This window comes from Gymnodraco acuticeps, unplaced genomic scaffold (assembly GCF_902827175.1).
Source record: "Gymnodraco acuticeps unplaced genomic scaffold, fGymAcu1.1, whole genome shotgun sequence".
Taxonomy (NCBI): domain Eukaryota; kingdom Metazoa; phylum Chordata; class Actinopteri; order Perciformes; family Bathydraconidae; genus Gymnodraco; species Gymnodraco acuticeps.
Genome location: NW_022991375.1, coordinates 3,916,253 through 3,935,898, shown reverse-complemented (window position 1 = coordinate 3,935,898; position 19,646 = coordinate 3,916,253). Strand labels below are relative to the sequence as shown.

Below are 19,646 nucleotides of genomic sequence, written 5' to 3'. Positions count from 1 at the left end.
TAAATTGGTTTGTGATTAAACATCCATTCAAGGACATCCTAACTGGTATTATTTCACTACATCTTGTTTAATAACTCCCATCAGGGACAATTGTTGTCTTAGAGTCTACCCATGATGCATGGCTGCGATCAATTCTGTCTGTACAAATATGTTTAATACTTTTTTTGTATCCGACTGGAGCCTTCTGAAAAACTAAAGTCAGTCAAATTTGTCATGACTGCAGATGAATAATGCAAAGAGCTGCTATTAGGCCAATTACGGGGCTTTCCGACTCAAAGTTTGACAGTGCAAAGAGCAAGGCCATTTTTGATAAGGGAGAAAGCTGCAAATGCCAAAGCAGTCGACACTAAGCAGGTTTTTCTCTAGACTTTGCAGCAAATTAACCGATTTCCATTCGCATTTGGATTCAGAGGTTGACATAATTGATAGCTCCTTTTTATAATCATATTTCTCTAGCTTTTACATGTTTGGTCTGTCACACAGAGGAAAGATCTGAGTCTTTTAGCCTAAGTGATCCCTTGCCTTTTTAGTGTTGTGTGAAAGAAGGTAAGCATCCAGATAAACTGTGATCTTCCTAACATGCGTTAACAGTGCTTAAAATGTAACACACGAGCAGTGATACATCAAAACTGGATTATCAGATGAGCCCTACAGCAGCACATATCCACAATATGACACACCCACACACGCTTTTCTAGAGAAGATTCATTGCATGCAAGGAATTCAAAGTGTACTGTGTGGACTGCTGTGCAAAAAATGATGACACCAGATTTTATTTTTCGCAGAAATGCACACCACCTATCAATAAACAGAGAGATGTAAATAAATAAAAAGATAGATGAATAAATAAACTAAAAAACAAGAAACCCTGCTGATTCCCATGCTGCTGCTGTGAGGATGGGACAGCATTATCCTCATCTTGCCACACAACAAAACAAAGTGTTATCTCTGCATCTCTGCTCACGCAGCTCTGATGGTTTGATGCTAATGGCTGATGACCTCTCTGGTCTGATTAGTGAGCTCACTGCTGCCTAAGATCAGAGACCCCCCTTAGGCACACACACATACACTCAAACAAATGAACAGAAAAAGAAACAAGTCATTGTAAACATGAAAAGCTTGGAATTCATACTCATGTACAAAAGGACAATACAAACAAATACACACACATAAAACCATACACACAACAACAAGGGTTCACACAACAAACATCCCAATTTATTGTGACACATTTACAGACACTTCAACGCACTGTCCGAGTGAGCATACACACGTGCAAAAACAATAAAGCCAACCTTGTTAAGAGAGTAGGAGGTGAGGCAGCCAGGCAGAAAGATATAAATAGCCTGTCTGAATTCAACAAAAGAGGTGGAGGGGGGTCGAGAGACAAGAATGAGGAGGAGGAAAGGAGGGAGAGATACCACAGGAGGGAGAAAAAGAAGAGAAGAAAGAGCTAAAAGGGGGGAAAGAGGTAAGGAAGGATCTGTAGTAGAGGTAAATGAAACCAGTTTGGAATAAGAAAACAGCAGGGTTTATAGCAGGAGTGGAGTGGGGGAGGGGGGTTTGTGTGTCCCAATACCAGTCATAGATGAACCGATTCATGCAAAGCACGACAGCAGCGATCGCAGCAAAAAAAAACATCGTCCCAGGCTGCTTCTTAAAATCCAAAGATGCATCTACCCAAAACCTTTGGCACCCGCACACTGTCTGAAAGTATTGTCACATCACTTCTGACTGGACACATCAGCAGCACCCATTTCATTAATCATGTATGCATGTGCATGTTGACCTTCTGGCAAAGTGAAGGAACCGTCCCCTTTCTAAAGAGCAGAGGCAGACCACATTTGCATTCATTTGCATTGATTGTCCGTAAATTGATTTGCTGTCAAAAGAAAACCAGAAAAAAAATGCTAACAAAACGCAATGTTGTTTAATAGTAGCCAAACACAGAGTAGTGTTTGACGTCTAATTAGAGGGTCTGTCTGCTGCTGGGGCTTTTTGTGGACTGCCATGTGAGTAATCCCACATGGACAGGTCAGTCTCTAACATTATAGGAACAAGCAGACTCTCCTCTGTATCACCTCAGACTAGAGCAGAAATATCAAGAACAACAAAACATATTTGATTCACTTGCACAATTCACATCTGTGCAAGGTTTATTTTGCTGAAGTGCGAGGTGACCTGGTTCAAGGTTTCTTTCTTTAAAAGTACCTTCACAGGACATTGAAGCACACAGCAATATTTTTTTCTAAGTGATTGAACTTGGCTCACCATGTACAGAACAGTATATACAAATCTGTCTGTTCGGTATTAAGCTGGAGCAAGGTTATCTTAACTTCTCATAAAGACTGAAGAAATGACTACCCTGGGCCTCACCAAGAAATAGTCCAGCACTCTGGTAAAACCTCAATGGGTTTACACTTAGATTTTGGTAAAAACCTCTTAGAGCCAGGTTTGATGTTTCCAGTTTTATGCTTAGCTGTCTCTGAGATAAAATATGTGAGTGACATTGAACTTCTCATCTTACTCGCATCAAAACATCAACTATTCCAGTAATCTTTTCATTTATACTTTCAAATGAATTAATTGTTAACAAAAAACAGCTATCACACATTTTCCAAGCCTAATTTTCCTTTTCAAATTGTTTAATATGATGAGAAACGTAATATAATGCAGAGAAAAGCAATGCATCTGTACATTTGAGAAGCTGCACCAGGCCAATGTTATTCATATGGATATTTCGGTCATTCAACTGAAGCTAAAGAATTCAGCACAAATCAATATAGTAGGTCACCTCGCAGCCAAGATATAGTCCCTCTGTTCAAAGCCACGTTTAAAAGCACAGGAAGTGGATACGATTGAACTGTGTATTGTCCAAAACAAAACCAGGTTGTGGCAGTATTTCACAGAGTCCTGCTCTACACTCCGGAGCTGACCCCACTCTAATCCCGTGTCAAACCCCCTCTGGCTAAAACACCGGTTGAAGCTCGTCCAAGGCTGCGAGAGACAATGTGGAGGGAGGAGATCAGTAGTAGTGGCTTTGGATTCCTCTGGTGACAAACGGTGGGTGTTGGGGAAGTGGAGTAATCCCATTCACAACAACAAAGCCCAACAACAAAGCCCAACCCCCACCACACACACACACACACACACACACACACACACACACACACACACACACACACACACACACACACACACACACACACACACACACACACACATCACACACACACACACACACACACACACACACACACACACCACACACACACACACACACACACACACACACACACACACTACACCACACACACACCACACACACACACACACACACACACACACACACACACACACACACACACACACACACACACACACACACACACCCACACACACACACACACACACACACACACACACACACACACACACACACACACACACACACACACACACACACACACACACACACACACACACACACGAATTGGGGGTAGGTGTGTATGCTTGCATGTTGATGTGGAGAGGATGAAATTGTATTCTAGCAGATTGTGTTTTAATGAAAGGCTGTGATCCACACAGACCCGTCTGTCCCTCCTCTTTCTCTTCCGCTCTGCCCTGTCCCATCCTCTCCATCCCTGCCTTGCCTTTTCTTCTCCTCTCCCTCCACCCTCCTCCCTCCAATCCTCCTCCTCCTCCTCCGCAGCCAGGCAACAACACAAACAGTCCCTCACCCTCCTTTACTACCACCTCCCCTCGCTCCATCCATCCATCCATCCATGCTAATTGAAAAAAAATCACTCTCCATTTCTCTTCTCCAGTCTTGGTACTTACATGTCACCTCCATGTTTCCAAGTGTGGTGCGATACTCTCCACAGTGACTGGTGAATCCTTGTCCTTTTGCCAGAGAAGGAGTTGTTAGCGCCCGACGGGAGGGATGGAGGGAGCAGATGGCTCCTTGGAAGAGTGGTCTAGCTAATTGTGGACAGTTAGCTTTAGCGCTAGCCACAATAAGGGAAGACTCGTCTGTCAACACAGCTCGTGCACCTCCTCCTTTTGCCTTTTCCTTTCTTGGATATTTGTTCCTTCAGGTTTCGTATTTGATTCTTTCTTCTACAATATTCCCTTGAAAAAAAAAAACTAACAACAAACTCCCTGTTTTTTGTGTACTATGTCTCCTGTATTATGATATTTCTGTATCGCTCCCTATCTGCCTTGCTCCCTCCCTCTGTGACTCTAAGAGCATCAGCCAGCCTGCTCAGCTTCGCTTATGTTGATCTCCGGGCTTATGCCCTGATTGGACACACGCCACGATCAGAGACGCCAATGGTGGCTCAGCAAATGGATCACATGATAAGTGTGTGTGTGTGTGTGTGAAAGGGTGGGGGGGGGGGTTAGATGGAGGGGGAGTGAGGGAGGGATGAGAGAAGAGGAGGAGAAGGAGGAGGAGGGGTATAGTGAGTGGCTGCAAGCCGCCACATCACTGAGGGATTTTTTTTACTCCAAGCGCCTGAGCAGAGAGAGATGGAGGCTTTCTTCTTCCTCCGGTGGGGAGGTAGAGGAGGAGCCGCTCTCATCACAGACGTTTGGATGTAAAGACGACAGGTTCAAGAAAGAGTCTGATGGACGCACGCAAGCACAGACATGTATAAACACAAACCTGTACACATGCAGCGGAGAAGTGGCTCCGTCTTACCGATACAGAGCCAGAGTAGTGCAGCGCAGCAGCGGTAATTGGACAGGGGTTGCTATGGAAACAGGGGAAACGGTTGCCTGACGGTCGGAGCTGTGCCCTGGGAGCATCAGACTCTCCTCCACTAAATACACACACATCACGTATAGACAGCACACACACACACACACACACACACACACTTCTTCTTTTACTAAGCACTATATTCTGAAAGCAAACCAGACAGAATACAAACTGGCTTCACCACGGTGTGTGTGTCGGTGTGTGTGTGTGTGTGTGCGTACGTACGTACGTACGTACGTACGTACGTACGTACGTACGTACGTGCATGTGTGTGGGAAAGGGGGGGGGCTTCAGTGCCACAGTGTTTTTAAGCTTCATTTAAGCCTGTGTGGCTTTGTCTTTAATGAGCAGAAATTCATGCGTGGGTGTGTGTGTTCCTGTCTTTGTGTGCAGGGCACATGCTCAGTCAGCCATGAAGAGAGAGAGCCTTCAGCATTTAAGAAATGCTCAAACACACACTTGAAGGCCAGAGCACCGCGCACATCCAAATATCGATGAAACCCCAACGAGGTGTTTTAGTATTCCACACCTCAGAAAGCTCAGTGCTGTCGGTGTCTGGCAGCCACTGTGGGAGCTGCAGGGAAATCTATCCGTACAGCCAGCCGCGATCTGAAGCGGACGACCTCAGGAATATCTGTGCTTATTATCCTTCCTCACACCCTACAGAGGATATATCCTCATGTACTGTATGTACATTATATATTGAACGCAGCACTGCATTCATAATAACAGACTTTTATAACACAGACAAGAAAGAGCTGTAAGATTGTTAATATACTGTAATGATGTACTATCATCTTCTAACGATGAGTAATGACTACTTAAAACATATTTTTCATCAAGGCACCATCACAGAAAAGACTATATATTTCTAAGTCGACTGAGACCCAAATAACCAATTACATGACTGATTGCCTAAGACAGTAAGCCAGTTTAAATGGCCGATTGGTTGCAGTTAAAAGGGAAATGTGATTAAAATCAGTGGAAGTGGGATGAACAGCATTACTATTATGTATTACTGATCCTTGCCTCTGTTGCCAGAACCATCCATCACTAGGTGAGTCAGCACTGTTAATACAAGTCAGTATTAGCAATGACATTATTACTCTAGAGTCAGTTTTTACATTACTTTTATCTATATTTATTCAATATAGGCCATCTATCTTATCCCATTCCGTTATCCATAACATTTTTAATTGTTCAGTTATCTCATTGTATTTGCCAAATGCTTTCAGAAAGTCCTTCTTGACTTCTGTAAAATGTTTCAATACTTTTAAGGTCTCTAACGTTGGGGCGTATGCATTCATTTATCAAATTAAATTTGCTGAACTGTTTGGATTTAAGTTGGAAAACGTTGTTTACATTTCCCAGAGGGTGGTTGATCCCTAATTCATTACTTGTGTACATTTTTTATCCAATTTTGTCAAATCTAATCTTAAGGATTTGATTAAAATCCACTCCTAATTATACCCCGAATAATGTATTTGGCTTTTCACGGACATGCATCATAGCCAGAGAGGCAAAGGCACTAACTGCTGTGACTTTAAATGCTGATTTTTCTTTACCCTCACTTTATTGATCACATAAATAACTTTCCCCCCGTCATTACTGAAAATGTTCATATACATTTGCTCATGCTAATAGTCATGGTTTATTGGGATATACGTGTGCCTTTTCTGAGGGAAAGCCTCCTCCTCTCCATCTTCTGGACATTTTATTTGATGAAATGTGCAGTCAATGACTGTTTCAGTTAAAAATAAACAACTCAGTTTAGAATTAGGTAAAACATGTCAACTTTCAGACATCATCAGAGGGGCTGACGGTCCCCAGAGAGCTTCTGAGTTCAGAGAGGATACAAACTGAGACACTCAGCGTTAGAGGCTGGAAGCGCAGAGTTCTGCACGCACCATTTAGCTGATGGGAAGCCCTCGAGAGCAAACAGACTTAATATCGACAAGCTGCTGCTGAATTTCCAAAATCCCAAGGTACCATGTGATGAAAGATGAGGTAGGGAGGAGAGAGGGAGAGGCAAGGTAAGCATCATCTATCCCGACTCAATCGAAACCAAATTTCACCTTCAAGGGAGGGTTGTGAAGGATGAGATTGGATAATAGGATTTCTTGCTAGGGGAGGAGTGTGCTGAATTCTCCCATAAGATTAGCTGGAAATACAGCCCAACATGAGATGTGCTAGTCATTTCAAGCCTATTAGAGAAGGTTCTATCACTCAGGGCCTATCTATCAATAAGTACATAACGTTTCATATGATCAGACAAACCGTTATGCTTTGTCCCACAAAAAACATTCACAGAAGTTATTCCACCACGTTGTTTAAGTGAGTGGCAAAAGTAGAAACACAGATGGTGGTGAAGACTTCAATAGACTGTAGGTGGATCTAACAGCTACCAAGGATGTTTAATTTCGACTACAATCTTGTAATGTTGTCCATTTGTAGCCTCCTCCAGTAGATCAATATGTTGAACACATTTTACAATCACTCTGAATCAATTTGTGAAAGTTGAGCCAGACTACTCAAGTAGTTTTCTCTTGGTAATGACAAAATGGTTCCCTGCTGTCATCAATCATTTTACTTATAGTGAAATAGCGTTGGGTGATGCAACTCCAGCAGCACTTCATCCAAGCACAGGAACCATCACTTCATTCACACAAACATAAAATAAACTCTATAAATGTGATTTCCTCGAAGCTGCAGGCTGAATAAATCTATTACAGTGTCACTTTGATGTAGCACAATGTGTTTGGATTTACAGTAGTGTGACATATTGGACCTGCAGAGCAGAAATAGAGGTGAGGACCGGCTTATTTGTGTGTGAGGAACCGTTTCAATGTTGATCAAAGTCAGTAAATATGAGCAAAGGATTCAGGCCACAGCTTCGACACGGGGTATTTGACACCATAAGATAATCATCATTTGTTTGACAAATCAAGGAAAAGGGATGCGGCATCTGCTGACTGCTACATCTGATGCCCAATTGAATACACAACATACAATATTTGTCATAAACACCTCATTACTATCAACGTCTGGCAGTACACAAACACACTGTCCTCAACATTAGCCAGTTTACAGGAAGCTTTTCATCTTCATCCACAATCCAATCATCTCCAAATGAAGATGTAGTAGTTTAATCAGTGGCTCTGCTAATAGAGGCAGTTCATGTTTTATATCCAAAAGGGGAAAAAACAATATCGGAACAATTATAATTCTAAAAAGCCCCTAAGATGTGTACGCAGTTACCGCTCTCAATCTGCGCCCTTAAAAAGGAAACGCCTAAAGCATGTTCATCTGTGTAAACAGGAAAAACACATGTCCATGTCTATGCACCGTAATCAGGCATACTATTTGCATGGGACTCTAGGCAATGCCATTGTGATAACTAACAGAATTTAAGTAATGATTAATACATAATTGTTGCAATACAGAGGGAGCTGTGACTGTGCTTCCTGCCAGTGTCAACCACATCAAGTCAATGAAGCATGGCACAAATCCTATGAGCTGTGACTGTGTACAAATATCTTAATGCTGTATAAACACGTCTTAATTTAAGTTTGAAACCTCTGTTATATTTTCATAAGATCATGTTAATCTTGACAAAGCAGTACAAATAATGATATCAATTAATCATATTGTTTTATAGACAAATCTAATCGTTTGGTTGGCTGTTTCTCAATTTCAAAACTTTACCAACAACGGAGCTACCAATTACAAGAACCTTTACACAATACATCCATCGCACTGATATTGTATGTAGCGAAAATAAACTGTATGATCACTTGTCATAAAAAAACCGTTTACTTTTGTTCTAAAAGTTCTGTAAAGATATTTTAATTGGTAAAAGATCCAAGTTCTTTCAACAAATCAACAGGTAATTATAAAAAAAGCAAAAAACTGTGATGGAACAAACTGGAAAACGCTACTGCCAATTTCCAATTTGAAAACATATTCAAAAGTGTTCCTGGAGCTGTCTCATCCGTGCCTAAAATGTGTTTTCACTTTTTCAAGGCTCAAGGCCTAGTTATATGTAGCATGGAAATGGCACACAGTGATGATTTTTATTCATCTCACATGTTCATCTCCCAAACACACACCCACAGCGTACCTTGTTGAAGTCTTCGCTTGTGGCTCTCATCTCCTTCCAGGTTTTGTTTAGCAACTGGATGCAGATGCAGAAAAACTCTTCAAAGGAGCGATCGTGGGTGAAGAACATGGGGTGGAAGTCGTGGCAGTTTTCACTGGCTGTGGACAAGAGAGAGAGAAAATGTGTCATCTTGAACAGCAGCAGTTAAAGAGGCCCTGTTATGCTTTTTGGGGTTTTCCCTTTCCTATAGTGTGTTATAGGTCTGTGTGCATGTTAATGGTCTGCAAAGGCTAGAATCCCAAACTTCCCATCCATAGGGAGTTTCTCTCCCACACACCCCACCCCTGCCAAAACACCTACATTGCACTCCTTTGTTTACTACCGTGACAAAGTGACATCACTACGTAAACTTGCACTCCAACACATTACACGCGATAGGCTAAGGGGCGAGACATCTCTGAGCGGTTGACCAATCCCAACAGAGCCGGCCAGATAACCAATCAGAGCAGACTGGGATCTGGTTTCAGACAGAGGGTGAAAAGAGGTGCTGCGGCACAGGCAGTATGAAAAAAAAGCACTACTAAATATTTAATTTTTTATCTCCTAGACGTTTTGTACATTAACTAGATTAAACCAATTACTGTGTTTTATTTCTGGGAGGACTTGATGTTTGTTTTATGTGCAATATGATAATAGTATAATTATTCTCATCCGACCCTAGCAAGAGAGCTTAAAGCATATATTCCCAAAATGTCAAACCATTCCTTTAACACACATCTGGCCGTATACTGGATTTTTTTTATTTGTATGCTACCGCTACACCCACTTGATCAGAGCTCAACTGATCAAATCCCATAAAGCCTGATCCAACTTGCATCCACTTATCGTCCACATACACTGACACAAGATAAAAGGACATACAGTTGGCCCGTTCAAAAAAAGGACCATTTACATTTGATCTCTGTCCTCTGTTGAACGACTCATACAATATGGTGGCCTTCAATCGTTACTCATGAAATATGGCCCTGAACACCTGACTAATGCACAACAACCCACACACACTGCTGCTGCAGGTAAACATCACTCAGCTCGAAAATGTTACCAATGAAATCCTCACATTTCTGCTGCTAAAAGGTTCTGCGTTACACAGTAAAGTGACACATTGTTTATGATCATACATGGTGATTCTAGCTCTTTAGCTTCAATTAATGAATAATCAGGCTTATGTTGCTAGACTTTATTTATATACAGAAGATATAAGAGATGTGACACACTTCTAATGAGAGACAATCTGCTTTCTGCATTACAGAAAGGACAGGAAGTTGATGCTTTTTTGTATGGTTTATAAAACAGCCACTGAGAATGAGTGTCAGCTCTCAAACGAAGCACGGCTGTGTGTTATTGAAAATGTAGCTCCTCATCAACTTCAAACATAAAACACCCCTTGGAGGCAAATTGAGACCAACAAACACTATTCCAAGTGGATTAAGATGAGATTTCTCATTTTCCAGAGCCAGAGGTGGCTTATTTACTTTATTAGCAGTGAACAGAAGTGTTTCAATGGACTCTATTTGTGTGAGAGTGAGTTTGAAATAAGAATTAGAGGGAAGGCCAGGGCTCTTGAGTGCCCAAATCATATTAACCAGGAGGTAAAATAACAAGGCTTGACATTCATTTGAACTAAATTCGTCTCCCTCTTGACGTCTTGCTGTGGGTTGGTTCATTTAAAGAGTTTCAGAGCGGAGCAGCAGGGGCACCGGCCCACCACGAGCAGCCATGAAATTGGATGGAAGGGGTCAGGCAGCAATTGAAACTTCACAGTATAATGAGAGATGCCTGCAGGCCATGGGCACAATGACCTGAGCCTTGATTTGGAGCGATGGGTGGAAGATTAAGGGGAGGGTGAGGTGGAGAAATCCGGGGGGATGTGCTACCAGTGCCGGTAGTCAATCAGAAAGCTAATGGAGGTGAGCCAAAACAGATGTTGACAGGCTGCTTAGGTACCTGCACATTGCCTTTGCGGAGATAAGTAGAGAAATATACAGGGAAAGATGAAAAAGAAAGGGTGAATTTAAAAAAGTGAAATACTCTTTGGGCCGGACGGTTAAAGTTGTTGGGAAGGTAGAAGTATGGAGTGACCTCTGAGCCAAATGGGCTGTTTATTGATAGGACCAACACAGCCCTGAGGTGGCAAGGTGAGGGGAATTACATGTCAAGGCTTATTTGGGGGATACGGACAGTGAGCAGTCTCATGAGGCTCTGCAGAAATTCCTCCATCCTCAGCTTCTGCAAGGCATGCTGAGTCTCAGACAGTTTTATTACCTCTCACAGGGCTCAGCCTGACCTGCACCAGCACAGCGAGGAGGACAACAAAAAGCTGCTCAAAATAGTTCTCAAACAGTGTCGTGCATTGTAAAACTGATTGCAAGCAAACCCAAATGGTAACAAAGCATGGATCACTGAATATTTAATCAAACAAACAGAATTCATCCATGTTGAAATTATTTAAGGGGGGGGAATCTGGGAGCAGCTGCTCTGCATTTAAGCAATGAAAACACAGCAGTACGATGGTGTAATACTTCTTTATCTATGGGACAAATATATAATCCAAATCACGCTAGATCTCAAATATCTCATAGGTCTAATAGATTTTATTTCTCAGCAATTTATTATAATCAGTAGTAATTGCTGTTCCATTTTAAATACAATGCAAAAGGAAACAATTCCATATAAATACTGCACTCTGATTGAATCTTTTAAAATAACTGTATATTTGAATTTATAGTTATTGCAAAAAAATAGTCCAAAAGGAGTGGGAGAAATCAACAATTCAGTTCTTCCTTTTTTTTAGCAGCTTTCCAGCTATTTCAAATGTCATGTCTGAATCATTCTCACCACTGCACAAATGCACTTAAACTTATCCGCCTGAATGGAGAGGCCACTGTGAGAGTGCTAAGTCATGTCAGGCCTTACTAGCCTTGTTTTTCTTTTCAAAAGCAATGCATCAGCATTTTCTGACACAATGATGAAATACAAACATCTGCTATACATTGAAATACTGCAACCCACACAAACTGATGAGGCTTACTGTAGGAGCTGGATTGGTTGTACTGAAGAAAAAACATGGAGCTCCTCGCTACTCCTGACCTTAATCTGAGGCTGACTGCAGTCATCGTGTGAGTATGTCTGTTCATTAGGAAACTTTTAAAAATATCACAAACTGTCATTTCTGTGTTCCCATTGAGCACTGTTAATGAGTGAAGCAACCAGATAACAATCTCTTTCTATAGGGGACAAAGAGATAAGGCGTGTAATATTACTTAAGCTATAGAAGGAGCACATTCTGAATACTTAAGAGGACTTTACTTGACCTATTTACTGAGGAGTTATTGTTTCATTTTCTGCCTTAAGCAGTGACATGATGCACTCTATCCATTTATTTTCATTAAGTGCCATTACTGCCCTGTAAATTCAGATGAATTAAAAAAAAAATCACCTTGATATGTCCAAAATCTGAAGAAATTGCTCCCTTTAAGTCAATTTAAGATCTATTCTGGACGGATTATTGAAAAAAGGACTCAGAAAGTGATTTTAGGATGTCTATCACCATCTGGCAAAGGGACTATCGATGAAAACTAGCCTTATGGCTAATTCGAGTACTTTTACATGTTTTTAATATGTTGATTAATGTACACTATCCCTTGTTTTAAATAAATCAATTCAATTCAATTCAATTTCTGACACAGCCTAAAGTAGGTTTGTCTTTAAAAGCTGTTGTAAAATGATATCATCAGTAATGATGAAAAGCGACCAGAGAGCAGTGCAACAGGAATTTAGCTGTATGATAACAGCCATTTCTACTGGTCTATTCCCTTTGCTGATGTTACTTAACATTTTCTTTTTAAATGCCAACATAATTAGATATGGATGACTGCATCGTGCCAAGTGCCACGTTACTGAAACGGGTAAGAAGTATAAAGCCAAGCACTTCTAAAAGATTGTGAACTGGATTCCTAATTGTTTAAAACTGGTTATGTAATGCCTCTCTGCCTTCCTCCCTTTCTGCTGAGGAGCAGCCTTCTCTCCCACAGGCAGGCTAACATGGTCATGGAGATGGGGGGCGATTTGACACATCAAGTGCCTGAGGAGTCTGACACTTCGCGATGGATGATTCACACAGCCAGGGAAAAACGCACAAACACACACTAAAACACACACACACACATTGTACTGGATTACACAAAGCAGCGGGGCAGATATGAAGACTCAATTTAAATAATAATGTATGACTCTTTTTAGCCGAGCATATCAGACCACAGCAGACCATGTTAATGGGTGGAAAATGTGCTCTCATGGGTTTCCTTCGTCCTGTATGCTTTTCATCCATCTGTACAGCCATATGTTCAGAGCCTGTACCACCCATAAAGTAGGTAACAGGACACTGTCAGGACCAGTTTAGGTTATGCCGGACCATATGCCCACATGGAACTGCAGAACAACTTTTTTTAACGGCTACGGTGCAACACTTTATGACTACATTACACTAAGACATGAAATCAAGTATGTTTTCTTGAGAAAGCTTGAGCAAGGTTATATCTGAAATCAGCTTGACCTTTTTAGTTATTTTTTACTAATGGAGTATCCTATCCTGTTCCCAGGCCTTCATTGGGTAAACAAATCGTTCAGTCATTTATATATCTTATATAGAGAGGGACTTAAGGTATCAACTCTCAAATTAAGAAAAAAAACATTCAAAAGCTTTGAACACAAAACAGAGCTAGAATCTATTGTTGACACTAATTCTGCATGTCAGGGGAATTATGACATGTGAAGGCAGATACAAAAAACATGTTTAGCTACTCAGTGAGTTAAATAAATCGTATACAAACTAAGGCTGGATTTTAGCTAGATGTAACTGCCAGTGATGGTAGCCATGCATACATGTTGGGTTTCCAAATACAACAAACTTTGGACTCAAAACTATTACAGAGGCTTTTTTTGTCTTGGTTGCCCGTGCTTGATGTCTGACCGATGTGATGTGAACGCATCTGTGGTTAGAGATGAGTTATAAGTCCTTTCTCTCTATCCATCTCATGCGATGTTTGGCTAGGCTGAGGTCAGGGGTCACGGTCATCTTGCTGGAGTGACTCGGCTAATGTGTCTGTGACTGAGTGTGCGACAGCTGGCGTCTGACACGTTCCGATCAAAGTCCATCCGACACGAGCTCTCTGTGACGTCAACTGACAACCAATTAATCACTGACCACCAGATGAGTCTTACAGTGGAGAGGTGACTAAGCATTTTTATCAAAGTGTACGAGTGCGCAGCTGCGTGTATTTCTGTGTGCATCTCTTTGTATGTGTTAAAAGAAGCAAGAGAGACAGGACGGCTGAATGCCACTCTCAAGGTCCAATGTGTACTTGTTTATGTGTATTTGTGTCCATGAGTGTGGATCAAGTATTCAACACGACCCCAGAGTCACCTTGCAGCTTTGCCACGTGATGAATAAACAGCAGAAAGTGTCATTCTCACTCTAATTAAAATACCAGCATGCTCTGACGTCCCACTGTGACAAGGGGATTGTGTGTGATGTGTGTGTGCGATGTGTGTGTGTGATGTGTGTGTATGTCTGTCCAGAGCGCAGCGTCAGCACCATCTTTCCGGGCCAGTCACTGTTTGTGTGTGTGCAGCATGCCAAGACAGCAGAGAAGCAAACCACAGCCATGCTCCAGCAACAACACCACAAATACTGTAAATGCATATACAGTTCATGCCAGTTTTAAAAAAGCATATAGTAAAGCCATTTATCCAACCAATATATTTAATGCCTTTTTCACTGACTGTGCTGCCCTAGTTGGGGAACAAATGGGGGTCAGATCAATCTACACTTGAAGATGTCCCCAGGAGGAACAGTGCATTTTAAAGCAATTTTTCACAATAGCTACTTTTAAAATGGCAGTTCGCTTGAAGCTCTAGGGCCGAGAAATGTATTTCCGTGCTCAATCATTGCGAGAGAAGGAAAACAAAATGTTTTTTCTGTGTCGAAAGCACTCGAGTCAGCAAGTTAAAAACCTTACATGCATTGTGCATGTATCTCTTTGAAATACAGATACGTAGTTCTTTTAATACACTTTTTGGTTCAACACAAAGAGATGACTCACACAGATGATCACTCGGCCAAAAATATATGAAATTGGCTTGCAATGCGGACACCACAACTATAATTATTTCCTGAGCTAGCAGGGAAACTGATAACTTCACACTCTAATTAACATCTTGCTCTGTTAGGGTAGATTCTGGGCTAAATATGTCATCTTCAAATGTAATGTCAATTGGGTTTTGAGTTTCTGTGAAATTATAAATCAGTTTTACAGAGTCTTATAATACAATGTCGAGTTTCTCCATTCTGCAACTAATGATCAGTAAATATTGATGTGATGAGAATGAGGCCACTGGTTCAAGGAGAGCTAATATAATGCTGCACAAAATAAACTACTAGGTGTCCACAGTATTGGTTTGTTTGGTTATTTACATCATCGTTGCCATTTATGTGAGGAAAGAACAATATGTTGGACCTTGATTAGACAAAAAATCCAAGCCTTATTTCCTCTGTGTTTTTAATTATGTAACTAAACCATTTTAGCATGCATCCCATAATAATCAAGATGCATTAGAGGAGAGAGGAGGAGGGAGAGATAGCAAAACAGCAGATGGAGAAAATAAAAAATCAGACTGAGGGAGGCATGTAGAGAATCCATCAGCACTCTGGACAAGGACACGTTTCCAACACATTTAGGAGGACATCTGCTTTCACAGACTCGTGTTTTCTCAAATACAATAAGGCAACTGCATCTAGTCAGAGCTGCTTCAGGCCCTCATTAAAACCATTAACACAACTCATATTCTTTCAGAGCTCAATACATCAGTTATGGGAGCTACATTATATGCACATCATGCCAGACTCTTCTGAAGGAAAATCTCTAATCAGACAGTGTGAGTCACACTTATGCAAATATAACATCAAGCTGCCTGAGTTTGCCCAAATGCAGAAACAGAATTATTCATAATCATAACAAAACAACAGAGAAGTGTCCAGCTTACATGCAAGAGAAAGCACACTAACACAGCCTGTGTATAAATAATATATGTATTTATAGATCAAAATTGAGTGGGATCATTATACACATACATTTTGTGTTTGTGAGTGTGTGTGTCTAGTGAAAGGCTAGAGTTTAGTCAGATTTCACCAAAGTCTGCTAGTAAGGGGCCTTTCGGGGAGAAAAGCATCAGTTTGTTCAGAGCACGGTGTGAGAAAAAAAAGTTTGAAGGAGACAAGTTGACGAGAGTGTGATGGTAAATTACAGCTAAAAAGCTCAGAGTACGTCAGTAAGTGGCAGCGCTGCCATGGGCTGGGCGATGTTTCATCCCCCGCACTATTTCAATCCGCTAAGGATTGCTGAGAGCTGACAAAGGACAGGAGTGTCTGAAAAACGTAAGGGATGCTTAAAACTTGAGATTCTCAAGCACCCATTTGTCAAGTTTGTTATTTGTGCAATTGAAAACCCTTTGCTGGTGAATGCCTGAAGCTACAAAGTGTAAAACCCTGAAGAAGCCTTCCCTTTTTTAACTAAAACCGCAAGAGATTTTTTTATATTTAAAACCGCCACCGGGGTCAAATTTACCCAGTATTAGAATGCATTGATTTTCAAGGCAAAAGTATTGCTTTAAAAATAAAAATGGTCCTGTGGTATTGGTATTTTGACAAGTAATTTTGTTAAATTGTTTATTTATATTTGCAGTAGACAAAAGGCATTGCTATAGCAACACGTCATGTTTGTTTACACGCAAAATCAATAGCACGAAAAGGGGTGGGGCCAATATGACCCGCTGGGCGGAAATAGGTATAAATGGCAATTTTTTGGGCGATTTCTTCAATCTGACTTCATATTGACAATTTTTAACAACATAGGGTGCTACATACTGTAACACTTTCAGGAAAAGTCACGGACTGGGAGACTTTAATATTTTATTGAAAAAAAGTTAAATACAATAAAAAACAGCTCTGGGTCAAATTGACCCGATTGGCGGTTTTAGTGTTAAGGCTCAAACCGACAACTTGGTGAAGTGGTTGCTGACTGCACAAAAGAGCCTCATGTCACGACTTGAGGGATACTTGAAATTCTTCGCTTGGCCTTTCTTCTCCTCGCCATCCTCCAATTTACTCATGAATCATGGAAGGAGACCTAAGGGAGGGATAAGCAGCTAAAACCTTGAGACTTAACGAGTCGTTGGAAATGGGATCATTAGCATAGTAATGTTTGATGTCGGACATCAATTCTCATCCCACTGATACTTCGTTAGTGGAAGCAACTGCTTACAGATGGAGCTCACTGAAGATTATAAATCAGGACATAAACATATCATGAAAGGTAAATTATACACTATAATTCAGCATGTCCTTCGTGATTCATAAAAACTAATAAGAAGTGCCAGTGATTTAAGACAAATAAGGAAAATTCAAACAAGATTTATTAAGCAAACGCTTAGTTAGTCATATTCTTGTTCATATTCTGCCCTCAGCAACTGGTCATGTCTCATATTAATTACTGGATTATATAATGACTTGTCAGCGTGTGGGGAAAACACCCCTCTGAGTGGGCCAGTAATATAATTCATTCTATTTAAAGAGATACTCTACTAAAATTCAATAAATTCTGAAACACTAGCCATCTACATGTTTAAAAAGGTGGATGGTTTTAATCTATTTTTAGTTTTATGATGAATTGCAGGTTTTCATGACAAAAAAAAAAAATCTAAAAGTCACAGAATAATCAACTTTCCAGTCTTATATGCCCAACTTCATCCACACAATTGCATTTTTATCACAATTTGGACGGATCTACTAAATAAGAGCACCTTTTATTAACAAACATATAACCATTGTTGTGTGTCTGCTGAAAGTGCTGAAAATGCATAAAATGTTGAGTAGTCAATGTTATGTATACTGGATAGAATAGATAGAAACCCTATCATTTAACTGATTAAATAAATGCTAATGAAATGTAATGCAAACTATTTTAAAACTACAAATAGTTTCTCATTTCTGAACCCATTTAGATTTCAACATTTGAAAAATAATTACACATTCTGTGATGTGAACATTTTGGTTGCCATTTACTCTTCAATGTCCGACTGCAGGCCCAAACATAACATTTTCTTTTGACCGCGACGAGTGTGGACAGTACATGGCAGAGCATGTGTGTTAAAACTGTATGTGGGCCAGTCCAAACACAACCCAGCATTTCAATCTCACACTGTGACATTTCTCTGATGTGTGTGTATAAGTTTGTTTGTGTTTATCACAGCACAGCGGGAAACTTAGAAATGTCATTACAGTGGGAGTTGTCCAGCAAATGAGTTTGGATGAATGAAAAATACTGTGTACACACAAAATTCGAATCCTCTTTCACAAATCAGAGTTTAAAGGGAACTTTAAGAAGATTTATGGCAATAATTTGAGTCTTTGCTTTACTCAAAACATCTGCTTAAGAGACAACGGCGAATCAATTTCCATCACCTTATTCAAAATGCTTAATTCTTAATTCTGATGATACCCTAATACATACATGCCAACCTTTCCAAATCCAAAATTTGGGCATGCACATTTGCCGCGCGCAAACCTACCGGGAGATAAATATCCCAAAGTCTCCACATTTTATTATATTTTTAATGTGTTTCTGGTCCTCTTTCAGTTGAGACAGATAAAGGATGTGTCAGGATGTAGCACTCTTGTGTGAACATTGGATAAAGCCAGGTTCATATTCTTGTTTCATGTTGTTGACATATTAGAGTCAAAGGTTGGCACAGAGCGAAATATCTTTGTGTTGCGCCATAAATCACAAAATACTGCATTAAAAAAGTCATTTCCTGCATTTTTCTACTGATAAGGTGTGATATAAATAATGTACAGGCTTTCAGATTGCTGTAGTTCACTAAACAGAGACATTAACGTCATGTTTGGTGTTGAAAAATGTCAGAAAAAGGGAAAGAATGGGAGATAAATATCCCCAAATCTCAAAATGGTATTATATGTTGTGTGTGTTTGTGGTCCTCTTTCAGTTGAGACACTGTAGGTGAAGGATGCTTCAGGAAAAGACCAAACACTGGATGTCTTTCGGTCGCCAACATGTGTTTTCGAGACACTGATATTAACGGGGAAATCTTTTTTATTTTCTATAGTTTGGGAAGATTGAAAATCAGTAGGGAAAGCCAGCTAAGTCGGTAGGCGGTAGAAACATGTCAAAAGCTGTAGACTACCGCCCAAATCGGTAGGGTTGGCAGGTATGCTAATGTTTCCTCTAATGCAACACCAAAAGAAGATAGGCCCCTTAATAGAGATTTAAGAATACAAATATAGAAAAATATATAAATACACCCACAAAATATAAAATCAATCCATATTTCCTCATGATGTCTGTCTCTCTTCTGACCTTGGCTGACAGCTCTATAATGGAAGACACAATCATGAAGACATCAAGTGACTGTTAGTCTGCAGCCTGCCCAGATCTGCCTCTGTGTGTGTGTGTATATATGTGCGCTTGTACATGCACAGGTCTGGTTGTTTTCACGTGTTAGCATGTGTGTGTCCATGTCCCGACCTGCCATTGCTCACCTCCCAGCTCTCCATCTCAGCAACGACATGTCACACAGTGAATCATCAAGCAGAGCCATTACTCACGCTGCCTGGCCCTTTCTAAATAACTTCATAAATATTCTATGGGCCTG

The 19,646-nt window shown here is 40.6% G+C and overlaps 2 protein-coding genes across 6 annotated transcripts in view; one reads left to right on the top strand and one right to left on the bottom strand.

Moving 5' to 3' along the window:
- The window catches only part of si:ch211-193k19.2 (uncharacterized protein LOC100034574 homolog), a 1,126,861-nt gene that overhangs the window by 463,606 nt on the left and 643,609 nt on the right, over positions 1–19,646 (top strand). The gene's annotated exons all lie outside the window — the stretch shown is intronic.
- The window catches only part of elmo1 (engulfment and cell motility 1 (ced-12 homolog, C. elegans)), a 99,196-nt gene that overhangs the window by 19,142 nt on the left and 60,408 nt on the right, over positions 1–19,646 (bottom strand). For 4 of the 5 annotated variants that reach the window (XM_034240955.1, XM_034240954.1, XM_034240952.1 and 1 more), the window contains one exon: positions 8,883–9,019. In XM_034240955.1, coding sequence (XP_034096846.1) covers positions 8,883–9,019 — 137 coding nt within the window. Of the gene's footprint in view, positions 1–3,840; positions 4,149–8,882; positions 9,020–19,646 lie in introns of those variants that run through there. The other variant, XM_034240956.1, reaches the window with a different exon arrangement.